At 48.2% G+C, this 24,252-nt stretch overlaps 1 protein-coding gene across 1 annotated transcript in view; it reads right to left on the reverse strand.

Moving 5' to 3' along the window:
• LOC134934700 (aldo-keto reductase family 1 member C1-like) overlaps positions 1–24,252 on the reverse strand; it is a 46,327-nt gene that overhangs the window by 17,875 nt on the left and 4,200 nt on the right. Inside the window, exons 3-5 of the mRNA XM_063930071.1 lie at positions 20,010–20,126; positions 19,073–19,150; positions 17,502–17,634 (exon numbers count right to left, since the gene is read on the reverse strand). Coding sequence (XP_063786141.1) covers positions 17,502–17,634; positions 19,073–19,150; positions 20,010–20,126 — 328 coding nt within the window. The remainder of the gene's footprint in view (positions 1–17,501; positions 17,635–19,072; positions 19,151–20,009; positions 20,127–24,252) is intronic.

Genomic DNA, 24,252 nt, shown 5'->3' on the forward strand with positions numbered 1-24,252 from the left:
ATGGCCATTGACATGCCTGGTGAAAATACCAAAAAAATCAGCTCTTCAGTGTGAAAGTATTTCAACAGAAATGCGGACAACATTTGTCAAGCCGTGTGTTGCCTTTGTCAAGCTGTAATAAGTAGGGGTAAGGACGTTAACCACCTAGGAACATCCTCCCTTATACGTCACCTGCAGCGCATTCATCATAAGTCAGTGACAAGTTCAAAAACTTTGGGCGACAGCGGAAGCAGTCCACTGACCAGTAAATCCCTTCCTCTTGTAACCAAGCTCACGCAAACCACCCCACCAACTCCCTCAGTGTCAATTTCCTCCTTCCCCAGGAATGCCAATAGTCCTGCAGGCCATGTCACTGGCAATTCTGACGAGTCCTCTCCTGCCTGGGATTCCTCCGATGCATCCTTGCGTGTAACGCCTACTGCTGCTGGCGCTGCTGTTGTTGCTGCTGGGAGTCGATCGTCATCCCAGAGGGGAAGTCGTAAGACCACTTTTACTACTTCCACCAAGCAATTGACTGTCCAACAGTCCTTTGCGAGGAAGATGAAATATCACAGCAGTCATCCTGCTGCAAAGCGGATAACTGAGGCCTTGGCATCCTGGGCGGTGAGAAACGTGGTTCCGGTATCCATCATTACTGCAGAGCCAACTAGAGACTTGTTGGAGGTACTGTGTCCCCGGTACCAAATACCATCTAGGTTCCATTTCTCTAGGCAGGCGATACCGAAAATGTACACCGACCTCAGAAAAAGACTCACCAGTGTCCTAAAAAATGCAGTTGTACCCAATGTCCACTTAACCACGGACATGTGGACAAGTGGAGCAGGGCAGACTCAGGACTATATGACTGTGACAGCCCACTGGGTAGATGTATTGACTCCCGCCACAAGAACAGCAGCGGCGGCACCAGTAGCAGCATCTCGCAAACGCCAACTCTTTCCTAGGCAGGCTACGCTTTGTATCACCGCTTTCCAGAATACGCACACAGCTGAAAACCTCTTACGGCAACTGAGGAAGATCATCGCAGAATGGCTTACCCCAATTGGACTCTCCTGTGGATTTGTGGCATCGGACAACGCCAGCAATATTGTGTGTGCATTAAATCTGGGCAAATTCCAGCACGTCCCATGTTTTGCACATACCTTGAATTTGGTGGTGCAGAATTATTTAAAAAACGAGAGGGGCGTGCAAGAGATGCTGTCGGTGGCCAGAAGAATTGCGGCACACTTTCGGCGTACAGGCACCACGTACAGAAGACTGGAGCACCACCAAAAACGCCTGAACCTGCCCTGCCATCATCTGAAGCAAGAAGTGGTAACGAGGTGGAATTCAACCCTCTATATGCTTCAGAGGTTGGAGGAGCAGCAAAAGGCCATTCAAGCCTATACAACTGAGCACGATATAGGAGGTGGAATGCACCTGTCTCAAGCGCAGTGGAGAATGATTTCAACGTTGTGCAAGGTTCTGATGCCCTTTTGAACTTGCCACACGTGAAGTCAGTTCAGACACTGCCAGCCTGAGTCAGGTCATTCCCCTCATCAGGCTTTTGCAGAAGAAGCTGGAGACATTGAAGGAGGAGCTAACACAGAGCGATTCCGCTAGGCATGTGGGACTTGTGGATGGAGCCCTTAATTCGCTTAACAAGGATTCACGGGTGGTCAATCTGTTGAAATCAGAGCACTACATTTTGGCCACCGTGCTCGATCCTAGATTTAAAACCTACCTTGGATCTCTCTTTCCGGCAGACACAAGTCTGCTGGGGTTCAAAGAACTGCTGGTGAGAAAATTGTCAAGTCAAGCGGAACGCGACCTGTCAACATCTCCTCCTTCACATTCTCCCGCAACTGGGGGTGCGAGGAAAAGGCTCAGAATTCCGAGCCCACCCGCTGGCGGTGATGCAGGGCAGTCTGGAGCGACTGCTGATGCTGACATCTGGTCCGGAATGAAGGACCTGACAACGATTACGGACATGTCGTCTACTGTCACTGCATATGATTCTCTCCCCATTGAAAGAATGGTGGAGGATTATATGAGTGACCGCATCCAAGTAGGCACGTCAGACAGTCCGTACTTATACTGGCAGGAAAAAGAGGCAATTTGGAGGCCCTTGCACAAACTGGCTTTATTCTACCTAAGTTGCCCTCCCACAAGTGTGTACTCCAAAAGAGTGTTTAGTGCCGCCGCTCACCTTGTCAGCAATCGGCGTACGAGGTTACATCCAGAAAATGTGGAGAAGATGATGTTCATTAAAATGAATTATAATCAATTCCTCCGTGGAGACATTTACCAGCAGCAATTGCCTCCACAAAGTAAACAGGGAGCTTTGATGGTGGATTCCAGTGGGGACGAATTGATAATCTGTGAGGAGGGGGATGTACACGGTGATATATCGGAGGATGATGATGAGGTGGACATCTTGCCTCTGTAGAGCCAGTTTGTGCAAGGAGAGATTAATTGCTTCTTTTTTGGTGGGGGTCCAAACCAACCCGTCATTTCAGTCACAGTCGTGTGGCAGACCCTGTCACTGAAATGATGGGTTGGTTAAAGTGTGCATGTCCTGTTTATACAACATAAGGGTGGGTGGGAGGGCCCAAGGACAATTCCATCTTGCACCTCTTTTTTCTTTCATTTTTCTTTGCGTCATGTGCTGTTTGGGGAGTAGTTTTTGGAAGGGCCATCCTGCGTGACACTGCAGTGCCACTCCTAGATGGGCCAGGTGTTTGTGTCGGCCACTTGGGTCGCTTATCTTAGTCACACAGCTACCTCATTGCGCCTCTTTTTTTCTTTGCGTCATGTGCTGTTTGGGGGGTGTTTTTTGAAGGGCCATCCTGCGTGACACTGCAGTGCCACTCCTAGATGGGCCAGGTGTTTGTGTCGGCCACTAGGGTCGCTTAGCTTACTCACACAGCTACCTCATTGCGCCTCTTTTTTTTCTTCTTTGCGTCATGTGCTGTTTGGGGGGTGTTTTTTGGAAGGGCCATCCTGCGTGACACTGCAGTGCCACTCCTAGATGGGCCAGGTGTTTGTGTCGGCCACTTGGGTCGCTAAGCTTAGTCATCCAGCGACCTCGGTGCAAATTTTAGAACTAAAAATAATATTGTGAGGTGTGAGGTGTTCAGAATAGACTGAAAATGAGTGGAAATTATGGTTATTGAGGTTAATAATACTTTGGGATCAAAATGACCCCCAAATTCTATGATTTAAGCTGTTTTTTAGGGGTTTTTTTAAAAAAACACCCGAATCCAAAACACACCCGAATCCGACAAAAATTCGGTGAGGTTTTGCCAAAACGCATTCGAACCCAAAACACGGCCACGGAACCGAACCCAAAACCAAAACACAAAACCCGAAAAATTTCCGGTGCTCATCACTAGGCATAACTTCTGACTGGGGGCACATCTGCTGTGGGCACATCTGCTGTGGGCACAACTGCTGGGGGCACATCTGCTGGGGGCACGTCTACTGGGGGCACGTCTACTGGGGGCACATCTGTTGGGGGTACAACTACTGGGGTCACATCTACTGGGGGCACAACTACTGGGGTCACATCTACTGGGGGCATAACTTCTGACTGGGGGCACATCTGCTGGAGGCACATCTGCTGTGGGCACAACTGCTGGGGGCACATCTGCTGGGGGCACGTCTACTGGGGGCACGTCTACTAAGGGCACATCTACTGGGAGCACAACTACTGGGGGCACAACTACAGGGGGCATAACGTCTGACTGAGGGCACATCTACTGGGTGCATAATTGCTGGGTGCACATCTACTGGGGTCACATCTACTTGGGGCACAGCTGCTGCGGGCACATCTACTGGGGGCATAACTTCTGACTGGGGGCACATCTGCTGGGGGCACATCTGCTGGGGGCACAACTACTGGGGGCACAACTACTGGGTCACAACTACAGGGGCATAACATCTGACTGGGGGCAAATCTACTAGGGCATAACTACAGGGGGCATAACTACTGAATGGGGGCATTACTACTGGGGGCAACACTACACGGGGCATTACCACTGGGGGCATTACTACTGGGGGCACTACTAATGAGGGCATTGCATTGGGGGCACTTTATAAGGGGCATCACTCCTGGGGACATAAGGGCACTACTACTGAGGGCATTGTATAAGGGGTACTATTGCTGTGGGCATTATGTGTATTTGGGGTGCTACTACTGTGGGATTTGTGTATAAGGGGCACTAATGTGTGGTGTAATGTTAATAAGATTGTGCTACCGTGCGGCATAATTTGAATTGGGGATACTATTGAGTGACCACGCCCATTTCTTTTTAGACCACGCCCCTTTTTTCAGCACGCACAATCCCTTTATTTCACGCCCATGGTGGAGGGGGGGAGTGAGTCCAACCACCTCTCTAGGACCACTTTAAGCACTGTGTGTAACTATATTCCAGGTCTATATTACAGACTCTGTAGCCGGTGTGGTGCAGAAGCTCTACAGTCTTTAGGTCGACAGGTTGACATCAAATGGCCGGCATGAAATAGGTCATCAGGTACAAAAAGATTGACAGCTACAAAAGCTTGACAGATAAAAGGTTGACGGTGGTTAAGGTCAACAGGGTGAAAAGGTTGACATAACAATGGTCAACACACAAATGGTCAACACAATTTTGTGTCATTTTTTGGGTTAAATCTTGTATGATAATATGTCACCACCATCAGTTGAAACGCGTACGCTCACCGCCCTTTGGGCACAGTGGATCGCTCCGCTGCCGCTGTGATCGCCACAGGTTACTATTCCCAGTCATAGTCCACGTGGACGGTATATCAGCAAATGTTGGGAAAATATAAAAACAAAATGACAAAAAACATGTGTCAACTGTTTGTGTGTCAACTGTTTGTCATGTTGATCTTTGGTACCTGTCGACATTTTGTACCTGTCGACCTTAAGCACTGTCCACCTTTTGTACCTGTTGATCTAATGTGTGTCGACCATATGGTGGCGACATATTGACTGTCAACACCATATGACCATAGACATTGTCGCTCTATCACCCAGATTCCATTTGTACCAAGGACCATACAGCAGGGCCGGCAACAGAAATCTTGGGGCTCCATACACTGATATCCCTGGGGGCCCCCTACCTCCTCAACTCCCCCCCCCCCCTCAATATATATACGAAGTCTATGACGAAACGCGTTGGGGCGGAGTCTGGTGACGTAGAGGATCGTTGGTATTGCCGAGCGAGGAGTCGGGGACGTGTGTGATTCCTGCCCGAGAGTCTGGGGAGACCAGCCGCCGGCGGGTGGAGGTATCCGGTATGATCGCCTGACACTTGTTCCTGCTATACCTATCGATCATTTGATTTGAATCACGTGGTAACCAGTCCACACTGGTTGCCTTCTGGTACGAATATTAAACAGTTGGTTTTAACACTCTGTGTATACTTTTAAAAATAAAAAGTTTTTACGCACTATGGAGCGCCCCCTATATATGTTCTATTGACAGATATATATAAATATATATATATATATATTGTGCAAAGAAAAAGGAGAGCGCACTCGTCAAGGTAATATTTAAGACACTTTATAAAAAAGTAAAATATCCACATACATGGAAGTTAAAAATTACGTGTATGACGGGACCATTCCACAAATCAAGCCGTCTGACCGCTTTCTAGCTCGGCTGGTCTCTCACTCCGGCTCCAGACCCGGCAGGTGACGTCACGAACGTCCACGTCAAGTTAAGCCACGACCAACGCGTTTCGTCCTATCAGGGACTTCATCAGGGGATGTGGCTAGTCTCCTTTGTCATCATTATATACCAGCTTCTATTAGCATTAAGTGTTCACACTTGGTCATTAATTAGCTCTACAGAGTACCTTTAGCAGCAGCCTGTTAGCTCGAAGCAAGAATACATTACATTTCTTACATTATTTACATAAAACAAAGCGCCAACTCTCCAAATCCCGTACGTACGGTATACAGTATCAATTCTCACCATTAATGTTAGTAGTTACTTTGTATAACTTTGACGGATAAAAATAATCCAAACCCTTTATCATATTCAACATCACTCATTTGGAGAGTTAACCCTTCGTTGTACAAGGAACCAGATAGTATCATATTCCAATAAAATGGAGTACAGAAAACAATATATACAATATGCCTGATAAACAGGAATGTTAACAGAACTTAATATCCATCATTATTGGAAGAGTACAATAAAAGATAACATCACCATTACCCGTATAATAATACCAACAGATTTAAAATACTTCCGGACCAAACCACCGAAATATGTCAGCCGGGTCTAAGCCACTGCCGCTGGCATATCATGGATGTAGTCCAGGCTACACTCTAAGGGGGAAATTTACTAAGATTCGTATTTTCCCGTTTCAGGTCAAAGTTCAATCACGAATGACATCGAAAGTGTAAAACTGCAACTTTTTGAATTGATTACGACTAATTTACTAAGCTGTCGTATTCGGGTTTTTCTTTTCTTCCGATGTCGATGTCATTCGTGTTTTTTTTTAGTTTTTTACGGCAGTGATTAGCAAAACACTGCCGACTTTTTTACAATTAATCTCGGCCGGATCTGTGTGATCCGTGCTGGGGTTCATTTTTTTTTTTTTTTTTTAAATTAAACCCTGCAAAATATTTAAAAAAAATTGCGTGGGGTCCCCCCTCCTAAGCATAACCAGCCTCGGGCTCTTTGAGCCGATCCTGGTTGCAGAAATATGGGGAAAAAAATGACAGGGGTTCCCCCATATTTAAGCAACCAGCATCGGGCTCTGCGCCTGGTCCCGGTTCCAAAAATACGGGGGACAAAAAGAGTAGGGGTCCCCCGTATTTTTAAAACCAGCACCGGGCTCCACTAGCTGGACAGATAATGCCACAGCCGGGGGTCACTTTTATATAGTGCCCTGCGGCCGTGGCATCAAAAATCCAACTAGTCACCCCTGGCCGGGGTACCCTGGGGGAGTGGGGACCCCTTCAATCAAGGGGTCCCCCCCCCCAGCCACCCAAGGGCCAGGGGTGAAGCCCGAGGCTGTCCCCCCCCATCCAATGGGCTGCGGATGGGGGGGGCTGATAGCCTTTGTTGTAAAAGAAAAGATATTGTTTTTAGTAGCAGTACTACAAGTCCCAGCAAGCCTCCCCCGCATGCTGGTACTTGGAGAACCACAAGTACCAGCATGTGGCGGAAAAACGGGCCTGCTGGTACCTGTAGTACTACTACTAAAAAAATACCCAAAAAAACACAAGACACACACACCGTGAAAGTATAATTTTATTACATACATACACACATACATACATACTTACCTTATGTTCCCACGCAGGTCGGTCCTCTTCTCCAGTAGAATCCAAGGGGTACCTGTTGAAGAAATTATACTCACGAGATCCAGGGGTCCAGGGTCCTCGGGGAATCCATTTATAATCCAGGTACTTGAATAAAAAAACAAAACGCAGAGCCGAGCCACGAACTGAAAGGGGACCCATGTTTTCACATGGGTCACCTTTCCCCGAATGCCAGAAACCCACTCTGACTTCTATCTAAGTGGGTTTCTTCAGCCAATCAGGGAGCGCCACGTTGTAGCACTCTCCTGATCGGCTGTGTGCTCCTGTCCTAACTGACAGGCGGCACACGGCAGTGTTACAATGTAGCGCCTATGCGCTACATTGTAACCAATGCTGGGAACTTTCTGCTCAGCGGTGACGTCTTCAACAGGTACCCCTTGGATTCTACTGGAGAAGAGGACCGACCTGCGTGGGAACATAAGGTAAGTATGTATGTATGTGTGTATGTATGTAATAAAATTATACTTTCACGGTGTGTGTGTCTTGTGTTTTTTTGGGTATTTTTTTAGTAGTAGTACTACAGGTACCAGCAGGCCCGTTTTTCCGCCACATGCTGGTACTTGTGGTTCTCCAAGTACCAGCATGCGGGGGAGGCTTGCTGGGACTTGTAGTACTGCTACTAAAAACAATATCTTTTCATTTACATCAAAGGCTATCAGCCCCCCCCGCAGCCCATTGGATGGGGGGGGGACAGCCTCGGGCTTCACCCCTGGCCCTTGGGTGGCTGGGGGGGGGACCCCTTGATTGAAGGGGTCCCCACTCCCCCAGGGTACCCCGGCCAGGGGTGACTAGTTGGATATTTGATGCCACGGCCGCAGGGCACTATATAAAAGTGACCCCCGGCTGTGGCATTATCTGTCCAGCTAGTGGAGCCCGGTGCTGGTTTTAAAAATACGGGGGACCCCTACTCTTTTTGTCCCCCGTATTTTTTGGACCAGGACCAGGCGCAGAGCCCGATGCTGGTTGCTTAAATATGGGGGAACCCCTGTCATTTTTTTCCCCATATTTCTGCAACCAGGATCGGCTCAAAGAGCCTGAGGCTGGTTATGCTTAGGAGGGGGGACCCCACGCAATTTTTTTTGAAAAAATAAGCACTTTCCCACCCCTTCCCACTGATATACATGCACGGATCTCATGGATCCGTGCATGCCTATCCAATCACGAATAAAAAAAAAAGGTCTGTTTTTTTAGCACTTTTTTACGAGTTGTAATTTTTCACGGCAGTGTTTGTTTGTTTTTTGCTTTGCACTTCTTAGTAAATGACCGAGATTCATACTTAAACAGCCGCGTTTTGACCGATGGTGTATTCATTCGTGATTTTTTTCCTAGGACTTCAAAATAATACGAATGCCCTCATCACTGCCGTGATTAGTGCTTAGTAAATTACCGAGATGACACTTTGATGAAAAAACGGCATCTCGGTCAAAATCGGGAGCTTAGTAAATTTACCCCTGTGATTCTCTACTTTATTTAAAATATTGCGCATGTGCTCAAGAATACGGAGCTTCAAAGGTCTCTTTGTTTTTCCCACATATCGTTTGCCGCATATACATTCGACAAATATACTATATGTGCGCTCAGACAACTGATTTTTTCCTTTGATTTTCCAACATTTATTATTTTCTGAATCAAAAAAATGTTTGGTATCCTTATGAACATATTTACACACTGTGCACTTCTGACAAGCAAAAAAAACATTAATCCCATCAGGTCTCGCTTCTTCTTCTGTTTTCTTTAATTTACTAGGAGCTAACCTAGTTAGGGAAGGTACGATAAGGAACTGGCCAAGACAAAGAAAGGTGTGGACCGATAGGGAACAGTCCAAAAATTAGAGGTGACCTAGATTACAGAGTAATACATTTCAAAAAGGGAAGGAGAGGACCAATAGATTTGAATTACCAGTGAGAAACAGGTTTGAAGCATTTTCTACACCAGAAGGGAGGAAAAAAAGACACACATTTTTTTCACAGTGAACAGAATTGGAGAGAGAGAAGGGATTTGAGGAACAGGGAGTCCAATTACTGTCCCGGTTTTGCAGTGGCGGATTTAGCGGGGGGGCGATTAGGGCGAACGCCCCCCCTAGATATACCGCCACCGGGATGGAGGCCGGGTCCCGCCGCGGTATTGGGAACTGGTGGAGAGCGGTGCAGCGCGGCGGGGGACGAGGAGAGAGAGAGCGTCCTCACGCGCGTACAGCAGCTTCTGTTCTGACCACGCCCCCTCCTCCCTGTACGCGCGTCAGGACGCTCTCTCTCTCCTCGTCCCCCGCCGCGCTGCACCGCTCTCCACCAGTTCCCAATAACGTGGCGGGACCCGGCCTCCAGTGTGTGCCATCTATGAGCAGGTGCAGGGCCGTAACTACGTGTGTGCCAAGGGGGCTTGGCACACAGCGCAGTTGCCCTGGGGGCGCAACGGCCAGCGGCATGTAATGAGTCAAATTGACTCATTACATGCCGCCTCTGTGTGCGCCGCCGCGCTGTGGAGGGGAAGAGACCAGCGCAGCGCCGAGCAGCGGAGAGAAGGAGGAGGAGGGAGGGGGGATTGGAGCCGCAGCAGCGCTATTTGATTGGTTGTAAGCACCGCTGCAGCATCCCCCTCTCCTTCTGTATTGGCTGCCCGGCGCTGCTATGGATGCTGGGATGCGGTTCCTCCATCCCAGCATCCATAGCAGCGCCAGGCAGCCAATACAGAAGGAGAGGGGGATGCTGCAGCGGCGCTTACTACCAATCAAATAGCGCTGCTGCGGCTCCAATCCCCCCTCCCTCCTCCTCCTTCTCTCCTCACACAGCCTGCACCGAGAGGAAGCTGCACGAGGAGCCTGTCAGCGGGGAGAAGGTAAGTATCTCTCTCTCTCTCTCTCTCTCTCTCTCTGTCTCTCTCTCTCTCTCTCAGGGGGACTCCGTCTGCCGCAATGCATAAAAAGGGGGTCTGGCTGCCGCAATGTATAACAAGGGGGTCTGGCTGCCGCAATGTGTAAAAAGGGGGCCAGGCTGTCGCAATGTGTAAAAAGGGGTCCTGGCTGCCGCAATGTATAAAAAGGGGGACTGGCTGCCGCAATGTGTAAAATGGGGTCCTGGCTGCCGCAATGTGTAAAATGGGGTCCTGGCTGCCGCAATGTGTAAAATGGGGTCATGGCTGCCGCAATGTGTAAAATGGGGGACTGGCTGCCGCAATGTGTAAAATGGGGTCCTGGCTGCCGCAATGTGTAACATGGGGTCCTGGCTGCTGCAATGTGTAAAATGGGGTCCTGGCTGCCGCAATGTGTAAAAAGGGGGACTGGCTGCCACAATGTATAAAAAGGGGGTCTGGCTGCCGCAATGTGTAAAAAGGGGGCCTGGCTGCCGCAATGTGTAAAAAGGGGGTCTGGCTGCCACAATGTATAAAAAGGGGGTCTGGCTGCCGCAATGTGTAAAAAGGGGGTCTGGCTGCCACAATGTATAAAGAGGGGGCCTGGCTGCCGCAATGTGTAAAGAGGGGGACTGGCTGCCGTAATGTGTAAAAAGGGGTCCTGGCTGCCGCAATGTATAAAAAGGGGGACTGGCTGCCGCAATGTGTAAAATGGGGTCCTGGCTGCCGCAATGTGTAAAATGGGGTCCTGGCTGCCGCAATGTGTAAAATGGGGTCATGGCTGCCGCAATGTGTAAAATGGGGGACTGGCTGCCGCAATGTGTAAAATGGGGTCCTGGCTGCCGCAATGTGTAACATGGGGTCCTGGCTGCTGCAATGTGTAAAATGGGGTCCTGGCTGCCGCAATGTGTAAAAAGGGGGACTGGCTGCCACAATGTATAAAAAGGGGGTCTGGCTGCCGCAATGTGTAAAAAGGGGGCCTGGCTGCCGCAATGTGTAAAAAGGGGGTCTGGCTGCCACAATGTATAAAAAGGGGGTCTGGCTGCCGCAATGTGTAAAAAGGGGGTCTGGCTGCCACAATGTATAAAGAGGGGGCCTGGCTGCCGCAATGTGTAAAGAGGGGGACTGGCTGCCGTAATGTGTAAAAAGGGGGACGCTGTCTGCTGTAATGTATAAAAGGGGCTCTACCTGGTGTAGTGGCGCTACTGTGCAGTGTAATTTGAATAATGTAGACTACTGTGCACCGTAGTATGAATTGCTGTTATTTTGTGGCCACGCCCCTTCCCCATGAAGCCACGCCCCTATAAATTTTGCGCGCGCCCGCGGCGCGCACTGCCCCTGTCTTACATGGGGGGGGGGGCGCCACTGTCATTTCTTGCACACAGCGCTAAAATGGCTAGTTACGGCACTGGGTAGGTGTCTCGTGTGTGTGTGTGTGTGTGTGTGTGTCTGTGTGGTGGGGGGGGGTTGTCCCCTGTGTCCCCTGTGTCCCATTTCTCCCCCCTCTTCTCCCTGCATTATGTCCCTGCATTATTTTGCCTAATTCAGCGTGCTATATTGTGAATTTTGTCTCATTCAGCGTTCTATAATGTGAATTTTGGCTCATTCAGCGTGCTATAATGTGAATTTCGGCTCATTCAGCGTGCTATAATGTGAATTTTGGCTCATTCAGCTTGCTATATTGTGAATTTTGGCTCATTCAGCGTGCTATAATGTGAATTTTGGCTCATTCTGCGTGCTATAATGTGAATTTTGGCTCATTCAGCGTGCTATAATGTGAATTTTGGCTCATTCTGCGTGCTATAATGTGAATTTTGGCTCATTCAGTGTGCTATAATGTGAATTTTGGCTCATTCAGCGTGCTATAATGTGAATTTTGGCTCATTCAGTGTGCTACAATGTGAATTTCGGATCATTAGGTGTGCTATGATGTGAATTACGGCTCATTCAGTGTGCTATAATGTGAATGTCGGCTCATTCAGTGTGCTACAATGTGAATTTCGGCTCATTCAGTGTGCTATAATGTGAATTACGGCTCATTCAGTGTGCTATAATGTGAATTTTGGCTCAATCTGTGTGCTGTTGAAACAGTATTTGTTGGCAGATAAGAACCACTTGGCCCATCTAGTCTGCCCCTTTTTTTTTTTTTACATTATTTTTTATCTCTAACCTTATGTGATCCTTATTTCTTTATAAGAATATCCTTATGTCTATCCCATGCATGTTTAAATTGCCCGTGTGTCTTAGCCTCTACCACCTCTGATGGAAGGAATGGCGATTCGCCAGTCTGTATCACCATTGCGCAGGGTTCTCTCCACTAACTGGCAACATTTTATTAGTAATGGTAACAATAGGAAATTTTAGAAGCGAAAGGGAAGGGTATTACTAAGTGGGAGGGGCTATGATTAGGGGGAGGAGTTAAAATTATTAAGCCGCCGCCCCTAAAAGTTAAGTCTAGATCCGCCACTGCGGTTTTGGACTTAAAAGGAAAAAAAGAAGATGTAAAAGAGGGAAGAGAGGAGGAAAGAGGACTAAAAATGAGAAGGAAGAACTCCCATTAAAAACAGAGGTGTTTAATTTATCAGATCATGTTTTGACTAATACGGAAATAGGGCTATTATCAAAAGGTTTGTCTTTTGCCCCCAGTTCAGCTCCAAATGGTTTTGAATTATTTATCGACATGAACAAGTTTGTGCGTAATTTAACATTGAAACGCCACTTTGCAAAAATAGAAAAAAACTAAACAGAAGTGAATATCACTGATGGAGTTATGGGTGAACAAAATAAAGGTATATTTAAAAAGAAGTCTTATTTTTATCCAGTGGAATCACGGGGGAGCTATGTGGATGCCTTTTCAAGTTTGGTTAAGAAAGATTTAGACAAATTGTGCAGTAATGAGTTTAAATTTAAAGATAATTTGAATAAAGGGGAAAGAACTGCGTTAAAATCATTGGGAAAAAATCCGAACTTGATCATTAAAAAGGGGGTGGAGTTGTATTACTTAATAGAATTGATTATATTATGGAATGTGAAAGATTATTGAATGATGTTACCACATACAAAAAATTAAAAAAAGATCCGACGGATAATATAGTGGAGGACATCAGATTATTGCTAACTAAAGGTCTAAGAGAGAAACGTATTAATGAAGATGAGTTTGGCTTTATGTTTATTGCACATCCCAGGGTCCCAATTTTTTACAGCCTACCAAAAATCCACAAAAGGCTTGTTAACCCCCGCCGGTCGCCCGATAGTGTCGGGCATTCAATCAGCATCCTCTAATATTTCTGAATTTGTAGACGCCCATATTAAAAAATATGTGTCGAGCTTGAATTCATATATTAAAGATTCTACACAACTATTAAATGAGCTAAGATGTTAAGTGAGAATAAAAAAAACATTTTTGTTGGAGTGTATAGAATATATACTGAAAAACAATAATTTTATTTTCAAGAGACTTATAATCAAGAATGTGGCATTGCCATGGGAACGCCTTACGCACCGAGCCTAGCTAATTTATATCTGGGGAAGTGGGAGTTTGAAAATGTGCAGAATAATAATCCCTTTAGAGATAAAATCCACCTTTATAAAAGATTCATAGATGACGTTATAGTGGTGTGGTCGAGGGGTAGGGAAGCTTTTGATGAGTTTATGATGTATCTGAACACTAGTAATTATAATTTACATTTCACCTCGAATTTTCAGGAAAATTCAATAGAATTTTTAGATCTTATATTGGACAGCACTAATTGTGAAACGGGTGAGATTGTTAATACCCGTACATATATTAAAGAAATTGACCGAAATAGTTATGTGCATTACAATAGTTGTCACTATAGGAAATGGGTGGAGAATATACCCTATTCTCAGTTTGTAAGAATACGACAAAATTGTTCTGAAATAGATATATTTAAGCAACAGGCAAAAGTGTACAGTTCAAGGTTTAGAGAGAGGAATTATCCGGAGGCACTGCTTGAAAAATGCCTGGATAAAGCCCGAGATAGAGATAGAAGTGAACTTATGACATATAGGTGGTCATTCCGAGTTGTTCGCTCTGTATTTTTCTTCGCATCGCAGCGATTTTCCGCTTATTGCGCATGCGCAATGTTTGCACTGCGACTGCGCCAAGTAAATTTGCTATGCAGTTAGGTATTTTACTCACGGCTTTTTCATCGTTCTGGTGATCGTAATGTGATTGACAGGAAGTGGGTGTTTCTGGGCGGAAACTGGCCGTTTTATGGGTGTGTGCGAAAAAACGCTGCAGTTTCCGGGAAAAACGCGGGAGTGGCTGGAGAAACAGGGGAGTGTCTGGGCGAACGCTGGGTGCGTTTGTGACGTCAAACCAGGAACGACAAGCACTGAACTGATCACAGATGCCGAGTAAGTCTGGAACTACTCAGAAACTGCTAAGAGAGGTCTAATCGCAATATTGCGAATCCATCGGTCTTAAGAAGCTAAGATTCACTCCCAGTAGGCGGCGGCTTAGCGTGTGCAATGCTGCTAAAAGCAGCTTGCGAGCGAACAACTCGGAATGAGGGCCATAGAGCAAAAGAAGATCGATCTGGCATGGTTGGAGGGATTCCCTTTATTACTAGGTACAATAGTAAAGGCAATGTCATTAAAGATATACTCTCTAAGCATTGGGAGATTTTACGATTAGATCCTCTTTTGAAAGAAGCGATCACTCCACAACCTAGAATAATTTATAGAAAGTCCTGTTCCTTGAAAAATAGGTTAGCTCCTAGTAAATTAAAGAAAACAGAAGAAGAAGCGAGACCTGATGGGATTCATGGTTTTTTTGCTTGTCGGAAGTGCAAAGTGTGTAAATTTGTTCATAAGGATACCAAACATTTTTTTGATTCAGAAAATAATAAATGTTGGAAAATCAAAGGAAAAATCAGTTGTCTGAGCGCACATGTAGTATATTTGTCGAATGTATATGCGGCAAGCGATATGTGGGAAAAACAAAGAGACCTTTGAAGCTCCGTATTCTTGAGCACATGCGCAATATTTGAAATAAAGTAGAGAATCACAGTGTCCCCCGACACTTTGCAGAATATGGAGGTTCAAGTTTAGCCGGGTTTTCTTTTAAAGCAATAGAAAAAATGAATATGGATGAAAGGAAAGGTGACATTCTAAAAAACTGTCACAGAGGGAAACCTATTGGATATATTCTTTGAATACCTTCGCTCCCTTGGGTTTAACTGAAGGCTGCAATATAGTTCCTTTTTTACACAGTTAGAGTGTAGCCTGGATTACATCCATGATATGCCAGCGGCAGTGGCTTAGACCCGGCTGACATATTTCGGTGGTTTGGTCCGGAAGTATTTTAAATCTGTTGGTATTATTATACGGGTAATGGTGATGTTATCTTTTATTGTACTCTTCCAATAATGACGGATATTAAGTTCTGTTAACATTCCTGTTTATCAGGCATATTGTATATATTGTTTTCTGTACTCCATTTTATTGGAATATGATCCTATCTGGTTCCTTGTACAATGAAGGGTTAACTCTCCAAATGAGTGATGTTGAATATGATAAAGGGTTTGGATTATTTTTATCCGTCAAAGTTACACAAAGTAACTACTAACATTAATGGTGAGAATTGGAGTGTAGTATGGTATTCCGGCGCTGGGTGCCCGACCGCCGGCATACCAACAGCGCGGTGAGCGCAAATGAGCCCCTTGCGGGGGGAGGGGGGGTCGTGGACCTCCATGAGGGAGAATATCTGTCGGTATGCCGGGTGTCGGGATTCCGGCGCTGGTATACTGTGCGCCAGGATCCCGACATTCGGCAACCTGAAGACCACCCGAGAATTGATACTGTATACCCTATGTACGGTATTTGGAGAGTTGGCGTTTTGTTTTGTCTAAATAATGTAAGAAATGTAATGTATTCTTGCTTCGAGCTAACAGGCTGCTGCTAAAGGTACTCTGTAGAGCTAATTAATGACCAAGTGTGAACACTTAATGCTAATAGAAGCTGGTATATAATGATGACAAAGGAGACTAGCCACATCCCCTGATGAAGTCCCTGATAGGACGAAACGCGTTGGCTGTGGCTTAACTTGACGTGGACGTTCGTGACGTCACCTGCCGGGTCTGGAGCCGGAGTGAGAGACCAGCCGAGCTAGAAAGCGGTCAGACGGCTTGATTTGTGAAATGGTCCCATCATACACGTGATTTTTAACTTCCATGTATGTGGATATTTTACTTTTTTATAAAGTGTCTTAAATATTACCTTGACGAGTGCGCTCTCCGTTTTTCTTTGCACAGTTCCTATTTACATACTCCGGTGGCTCGGAAGGGGGATTGAGCTGCACGGGGAGGTACCTTTAAAAAGCTCTGGAAGAACTACTTTGCGCAGAGACTGATTTATGTTCTAATATATATATACACACATACAGTATATACATACACCCACATATACATACACATATACAAACATACATATATATGAGCACACATACATGTACATATACTACACACAGACACAAACATACATATATAGACACAGACCCACAGATTGAGGGAGATTGCAAGGACCCAGGAGGGACTGACCTTGTCTGTAGGGACATCACATTGGTAAGGCTGCGGGCAGCTGCTGTCTCATATTCCCAGTCAGTGTGCCTGGCAGTGCTGGGAATTAGCAGCCCCTCGGAGTTAGCAGCAGCAGCAGGGACAGGGACAGGGATGGGCTCGCGCGGGGTCATGCATAGTGATGCCGCAACGCTGGCAACACAGCACGGGACTAGCTCAGACCAAGTGACGGGGTAAGCGGAGGGGGGGGGGGGTTGTATTGGAAAGTAATTGTCTGTTGATTGATTTTTGGGCATCCCAGAGTGCACAGAGCCACAGCTTTCTTAGGCAACGCCTACACATTTTTTGTGCCCCTGATGCTCAGGGCCCCCCTGTTCCTATGAAATAAAAGTTTTCATTGTAGGTAAGGAGCTAAGGCCCAGATTTATCAAGCCCTAGAGAGAGATAAATTGCACGGTGATAAAGTACCAACCAATCAGCTCCTAACTGCCATGTTCAAGCTGTGTTTTAAAAATGGCAGGTCAGAGCTGATTGGTTGGTATTTTATCACCGTGCAATTTATCACTCTACAAGTCTTGATAAATCTGGTCCTCATCAATATTATAACACTATCCCCAGGGATAAGTTATTGTTTTGTGATCCGCTCCGGCACACGGCACCTTCTTATATAAGGAACACAAAGGTTATAGGAGCATTTGTCAGTAACACTGTATTCATGTTCTCTTTGCTCAGTCACCGTCGGCTCCCCAGATATCATGTGCTGTGTTCTACCTTTATCCGAGATCAATCAACAAAAAGTTACCTGATTGCAGACCGGTTTGTATTTCAGTTTAGGGTTGTTCAGGATCAGTTCCAGCTGGCTTTTGTTGAAATTGGAAACTCCGATGGATTTAACCAGCCCGGCGTCCTTACACTCTTCCAGAGCCTATAGAGAATTATATTTATTGGTTATTATTTGCACATGTTAATCCTGCAGGAAAAAAAGAGCACAAATTGCCCTTCGGAATAGGGGTCACTGATCTCTTTAGTAAATTGCGTGCAAAAGCACAGGTCGTAGTACATATGGTGCAAATATAGTGCCGACTTCCTGAGCTCTAACTTTGCCCTCCCTGTATTCTATGCATCAGTCCAGCTTGGCACTTTCCAACAGGAATAAGTTGTCAATGCCCCTCCCTGGCACAAAAGTTGTCAATGCCCCTCTCTGGTACTGAAGTTGTCAATGCCCCTCCCTGGCACAGAAGTTGTCAATGTCCCTCTCTGGTAGTGAAGTTGTCAATGCCCCTCTCTGGTACTGAAGTCGTCAATGCCCCTCCCTGGCACAGAAGTTGTCAATGCCCCTCCCTGGCCCAGAAGTTGTCAATGCCCCTCCCTGGTACTGAAGTTATCAATGCCCCTCCCTGGCACAAAAGTTGTCAATGCCCCTCCCTGGTAGTGAAGTTGTCAATGCCCCTCTCTGGTACTGAAGTTGTCAATGCCCCTCCCTGGCACAGAAGTTGTCAATGCCCCTCTCTGGTACTGAAGTTGTCAGTGCCCCTCCCTGGCACAGAAGTTGTCAGTGCCCCGCCCTGGCACAGAAGTTGTCAATCTCACTCCCTTAAAGCAACCATCATCTTTCGCATGCGCTGGGAACTAGACGGGGAAGGGGCATCAATAACGGCTCTACCTGTTTAAACGTATTAAAAAAAAATCTTCATTGCCCAAATCAATGGGATGCACTGCAGGATTTAGTTCAAGCCAATAATTGGCCTCCGCTGTTTGCGAAGTCATAAGAATTAGAATTTTATTTCTATTTTCTTCACAATATGATGCAATTTTTACACTTTTGCATAATTAGAGAGACTTTGGGGCTAATAGTGCAGGGGGTGCACATGCCCACATGGCACCGGCCACACCCACTGGCCACACCCACACAGAACTGGTGACATCTCCTCCCATTCTCAGTACAGGCGTTTGTACAGCATCAATGATTTAATACGCCCCTATTAACGCACAAACATGACCAGTAAAGAGCATTACTATATATCAGATTCTGTATGTGACTTTACATGAACAGAACTATATCATACTATCTGTCCTATCACTTTACAGAGATCTGACATCTCTAGATAGGTTTGTTGTGGGATCATAGCCCCCCTATGTCATCACTGCAACAGCCATGTACGTATTACACTTTCATAATGAAACACGGGAAACAGAATCAAACCTGCCGTCTCCCCAGTGGGCAATGAATGAATGTAATGCCAGGCAGTTACTGTCATTCCTACCTCTGCTTGGTCAGGGTGATTACCAACTCTCCGGGTCACTTATGTCTATAGCACCCAGCATCCTAGTACCTGGCACGGTCTATAAACGTCATACTGTACCTTCCAAGTATCACGGATGTCCGTGTTGTGGTAAATTAATTTTCCATTTGCATCCAATGGGAAGGGCTCATCTCCAGGCTGATGACACAACAAGACAATGGTACAGCATTAATCCATGATTTACTATGGTAAGTGCAATAGTGCAAATTTCATGGGGGGGAGGGATTCAATTCAGTGCAATGGCTCCGAGACGGTCAGATGAAAATACTTTGCAGACGGTAACCCTTAATTTTCCCTTACACCCTCATAGAGGTGCGCAGGAGTAACTAGTGAACTTTTGGCTAATGTAATTAGCAGTTTGATAAATGAAGTGACGCCTAGTGGCACATTGCACAGAATAATGGCATGAGACATGGGGGAGGTAAGTGTCAATGGGACAGGGGGGAGGTAAGTGTCTGTGGGACAGGGGGGAAGTAAGTGTCTTTGTGATGTACAGCACATGCACTGGCAACAATTTTTCCTCAGAGAATTGGGGGCCCACGGACATCTGTAGATGAAATCCATCCAGAAGAACCATGGACTACCCGGTGGATGGCAGTGAAGGCTGCCAGGAGAAGACCCCAACGGAACCCCAAAGCAAGGAAAGAGAGTCCTGGAGCCTTTGCACCCAACCGAGAAGACGCCAGGGCCAACAGAACACGCGGACCCAGGTCAAGGTAAAAAAAATATCTATGGTTCGGCATGCAACAAGGTGGTCCATTCTTCATAAATACAAAAGTATTCCTAATGAACACTGAAGTGATGACATCAGAACTCACGGCTACATACAATGACATCACAGTGTGTTTTTACTAGCTTTTATTTACAGGAATGTACGCTTATATTAACCTCACTTAGGCAATATGTCAAGTTAATATAATTAATCTTCCGGGCCCTACAACAAATTTTTATATTCAGTTCTAGGTTTCTCTTCAGTCCAGTCTTTGGGTGAACTGACCTTAAATTCAATAGGGCTGTGGATTATAAAGAGGTCCATATAATCCAACTGCAGGTCCTTCAGAGACTTTTCAAGTGCCGGGCGGACTCTGTCCGGGGTTTGAGAGTTCGACCACAGCTGAAAAATAATATTACTAACGCTGCATTAATAATTCATTAACAAATGTGCAACGTACAGTAACTGGTGCCAAGTCCGGTAATTAATATAGGCTTAATTATTATTATTAAATTATTATCCAATTATTATTGAATCCCGTTATTTCATTTCTAAACAATATTGCCCCCTCAATGTCTTAGAAATACTGTAATATATTGGCCCTCATTCCGAGTTGTTCGCTCGGAGTTTTTCATCGCATCGCAGTGAGAATTCTCTTAGTGCGCATGCGCAATGTTCGCACTGCGACTGCGCCAAGTAACTTTGCTATGAAGAAAGTAAGTTTACTCACGGCTTTTTCATCGCTCCGACGTTCGCATTGTGATTGACAGGAAATGGGTGTTACTGGGCGGATGCACGGCGTTTTAGGGGCGTGTGGCTGAAAACGCTACCGTTTCCGGAAAAAACGCAGGAGTGGCCGGGGAAACGGTGGGTGTGCCTGGGCGAACGCTGGGTGTGTTTATGACGTCAGCCAGGAACGAAAAGCACTGAACTGATCGCACAGGCAGAGTAAGTCTGAAGCTACTCAAAAACTGCTAACTCGTTTGTGATCGCAATATTGCGCATACATCGGTCGCACATTTAAGAAGCTAAGATTCACTCCCAGTAGGCGGCGGCTTAGCGTGTGTAACTCTGCTACATTCGCCTTGCGAGCGATCAACTCGGAATGAGGGCCATTGTTCTCTTAGTTAAAACTTGTTTTTGTTATTTATTGTTCATTTGATCCCAATAATAAATTAATGAAATAATTGTGGCTCATAATTGTATTTATTAATTGTTTGGGCCACTTAATGAAATATTAATTGACAACTTAATACATATGTTTAAAATGCATCTTTATCACGTTCTGGATGGAGAAATAGCGTACACTGCATGCAGTTATATTAATCTCATCAGCCAGAGTCACCCATTTCTTTTTTTATATTTTTGGGGCAAGTTTGATGATGGTTTTTGGAAACCGCAGCTTAATAAATCTGACGATCTGTAATCAGAGCATTTATTGTAAAAAATAAATCTGGGAATTGGTTTGTGGTGAGTTGTGCATGAAAACTAAAAGCACAATTTTAGGGGTATTCTCTGCCGATATTATATTAATACTAGGCGATTCATCGCGCCCTACGGGCGCTCTTCACACCGTCGAAAGGGGCTACGCCCCCTTAACCCCTGCACGCCTTGCTTGGGTTCAATATTTGTACAGAAAGTAGCGGGTGCGGGGGTGGGGGTGGGGGGCGGATGAGGCAGGGAGTATGTAGATGCTGCGGGTGGAGGGGGAGGTGGATGCAGGTGGGGGGGGGGTGCAGGACCTATAACTATATGATTGTATGTGTAACAATATATAGGACATGGATAAGGATGTATGTGATATAGACATACCCGCATGAAGAGGGATATGGTGTCATTAGACACAGAGAGGAGTGCTGGTACAATGCGGAACAGAGGCAGCTGTGTCCTCTCTCTACACCGTACCATCCTTCAGGTGTAGCAACGCGGACATGTTGCGCACGCAATGTCTCCACGCGGCCGCAGCTGCACCAGTCCCCTCTGCATGCGCCATGTGCGTGCCCCCCTCAGGTGCAGTAGGAGGAGGGTGCGCAGGCTGGTGCTGCTCCCAGGGCCAATGGGCATTGACAGCACGGTCATGTGCTGGGTGCTGGGCTTGCGCCCTGCGCTTGCCGAGTGAGGGATAGGGAGGAGGCGGCACAGCGGAGCATCACCAATATACCGGTAACTATGGGGGCACCGCAGGGGGTTATGGCTCCTGTTCTCCTGATGAGGGTTTGTCAGGGAGGTATCAAGGAGCCGGTGGTATGGACCGTGTATGGGACGCAGAGGGGTAGGGAGAGGATACAGAGACGCAGGGCGGTAGGGAGAGGATACAGAGACGCGGGGCGGTACGGAGGGGACAGAGACGCAGGGCGGTAGGGAGGGGATACAGAGACGCGGGGCGGTAGGGAGGGTATACAGAGATGCGGGGCGGTAGGGAGGGTATAGAGAGACGCGGGGCGATAGGGAGGGGATACAGAGACGCGGGGTGGTAGGGAGGGGATACAGAGATGCGGGGCGGTAGGGAGGGGATACAGAGACGCGGGGCGGTAGGGAGGGGATAGAGAGACGCGGGTGGTAGGGAGGGGATAGAGAAACGCAGGGCGGTAGGGAGGGGATAGAGAGAAGCGGGGCGGTAAGGTGGGGATACAGAGGCGTAGGGAGGAGGGGATACAGAGACATGGGGCCTTTGGGAGGGGATACAGCGACGCGGGGCGGTAGGGAGGGGAAAGAGAGACGCGGGGCGGTAGGGAGGGGAAAGAGAGACGCGGGGCATTAGGGAGGGGATAGAGAGACGCAGGGCGTTAGGGAGGGGATAGAGAGACGTGGGGCGATAGGGAGGGGACAGAGAAACACGGGGCGGTAGGGATGGGACATAGAGACGCAGGGTGGTAGGGAGGGGACAGAGAGACGCGGGGCGGTAGGGAGTGGATACAGAGATGTGGGGCGGTAGGGAGGGGACAGAGAGACGCGGGGTGGTAGAGGTGGGGCGGTAGGGAGGGGATATAGAGACGCGGGGCGGTAGGGAGGGGACAGAGAGACGCGGGCGGTAGGGAGGGTACAGAGAGACACGGGCGGTTGGGAGGGGATAGAGAGACGCGGGGCGGTAGGGAGGGGACAGAGAGACGCGGCCGGTAGGGAGGGGACAGGGAGACGCGGGCGGTAGGGAGGGGACAGAGACGCGGGCGGTAGGGAGGGGACAGAGATGCGGAGCGGTAGGGAGGGGACAGAGAGACGCGGGCGGTTGGGAGGGGATAGAGAGACGCGAGGCGGTAGGGAGGGGAAAGAGACACGGGGCGGTTGGGAGGGGATAGAGAGACGCGGGGCGGTAGGGAGGGGATAGAGAGACGTGGGGCGGTAGGGAGGGGAAAGAGACGCGGGGCGGTTGGGAGGGGATAGAGGGACGCGGGGCGGTAGGTAGGGGAAAGAGACGCGGGGCGGTTGGGAGGGGAGAGAGACGCGGGGCGGTAGGGAGGGGATACAGAGACGCGGGGCGGTAGGGAGGGGACAGAGAGACACGGGGCGGTTGGGAGGGGATAGAGAGACGCGGGGCGGTAGGGAGGGGACAGAGAGACGCGGCCGGTAGGGAGGGGACAGGGAGACGCGGGGCGGTAGGGAGGGGACAGAGACGCGGGGCGGCAGGGAGGGGACAAAGAGACGCTGGCAGTAGGGAGGGGACAGAGAGACGCGGGGCGGTTGGGAGGGGATAGAGAGACGCGGGGCGGTAGGGAGGGGAAAGAAACGCGGGGCGGTTGGGAGGGGACAGAGAGACGCGGGCAGTAGGGAGGGGACAGAGAGACGCGGGGCGGTAGGGAGGGGACAGGGAGACGCGGGGCGGTAGGGAGGGGACAGAGACGCGGGGCGGTAGGGAGGGGACAGAGAGACGGGGGCGGTAGGGAGGGGACAGAGAGACGCGGGGCGGTTGGGAGGGGATAGAGAGACGCGGGGCGGTAGGTAGGGGAAAGAGACGTGGGGCGGTTGGGAGGGGAAAGAGACGCGGGGCGGTAGGGAGGGGACAGGGAGACGCGGGGCGGTAGGGAGGGAACAGAGACGCGGGGCGGTAGGGAGGGGATAGAGAGACGCGGGGCGGTAGGGAGGGGAAAGAGACGCGGGGCGGTTGAGAGGGGATAGAGAGACGCGGGGCGGTAGGTAGGGGAAAGAGACGCGGGGCGGTTGGGAGGGGAAAGAGACGCGGGCGGTTGGGAGGGGATAGAGAGACGTGGGGCGGTAGGGAGGGGACAGAGACGCGGGGCGGTAGGGAGGGGATACAGAGACGCGGGGCGGTAGGGAGGGTCCCCAGTGAGTAAGCTGATGAAGAAAGGGGGGAAGTAGTGGAGGGGGTGGAGTTGTGTAAAGTGGTGACCAGACATACAGTGGCTAGGATGGGCGGAGGGACTCACCGTTGGGGCTGTGGGTGGCTGCTGCAGGCTGTGAAATAGTCCAGTATCCAGAGGCGTCACCAGGTGTGGGAGAGCAGTCTGTACTATGACATTTCCTCCCCCAGGCCCCCCCCTCGCACGGCGAAATGGGGGCGTGGCCTAAAGTA

The sequence above is a fragment of the Pseudophryne corroboree genome, chromosome 6 (assembly GCF_028390025.1).
Source record: "Pseudophryne corroboree isolate aPseCor3 chromosome 6, aPseCor3.hap2, whole genome shotgun sequence".
NCBI classification, from domain to species: domain Eukaryota; kingdom Metazoa; phylum Chordata; class Amphibia; order Anura; family Myobatrachidae; genus Pseudophryne; species Pseudophryne corroboree.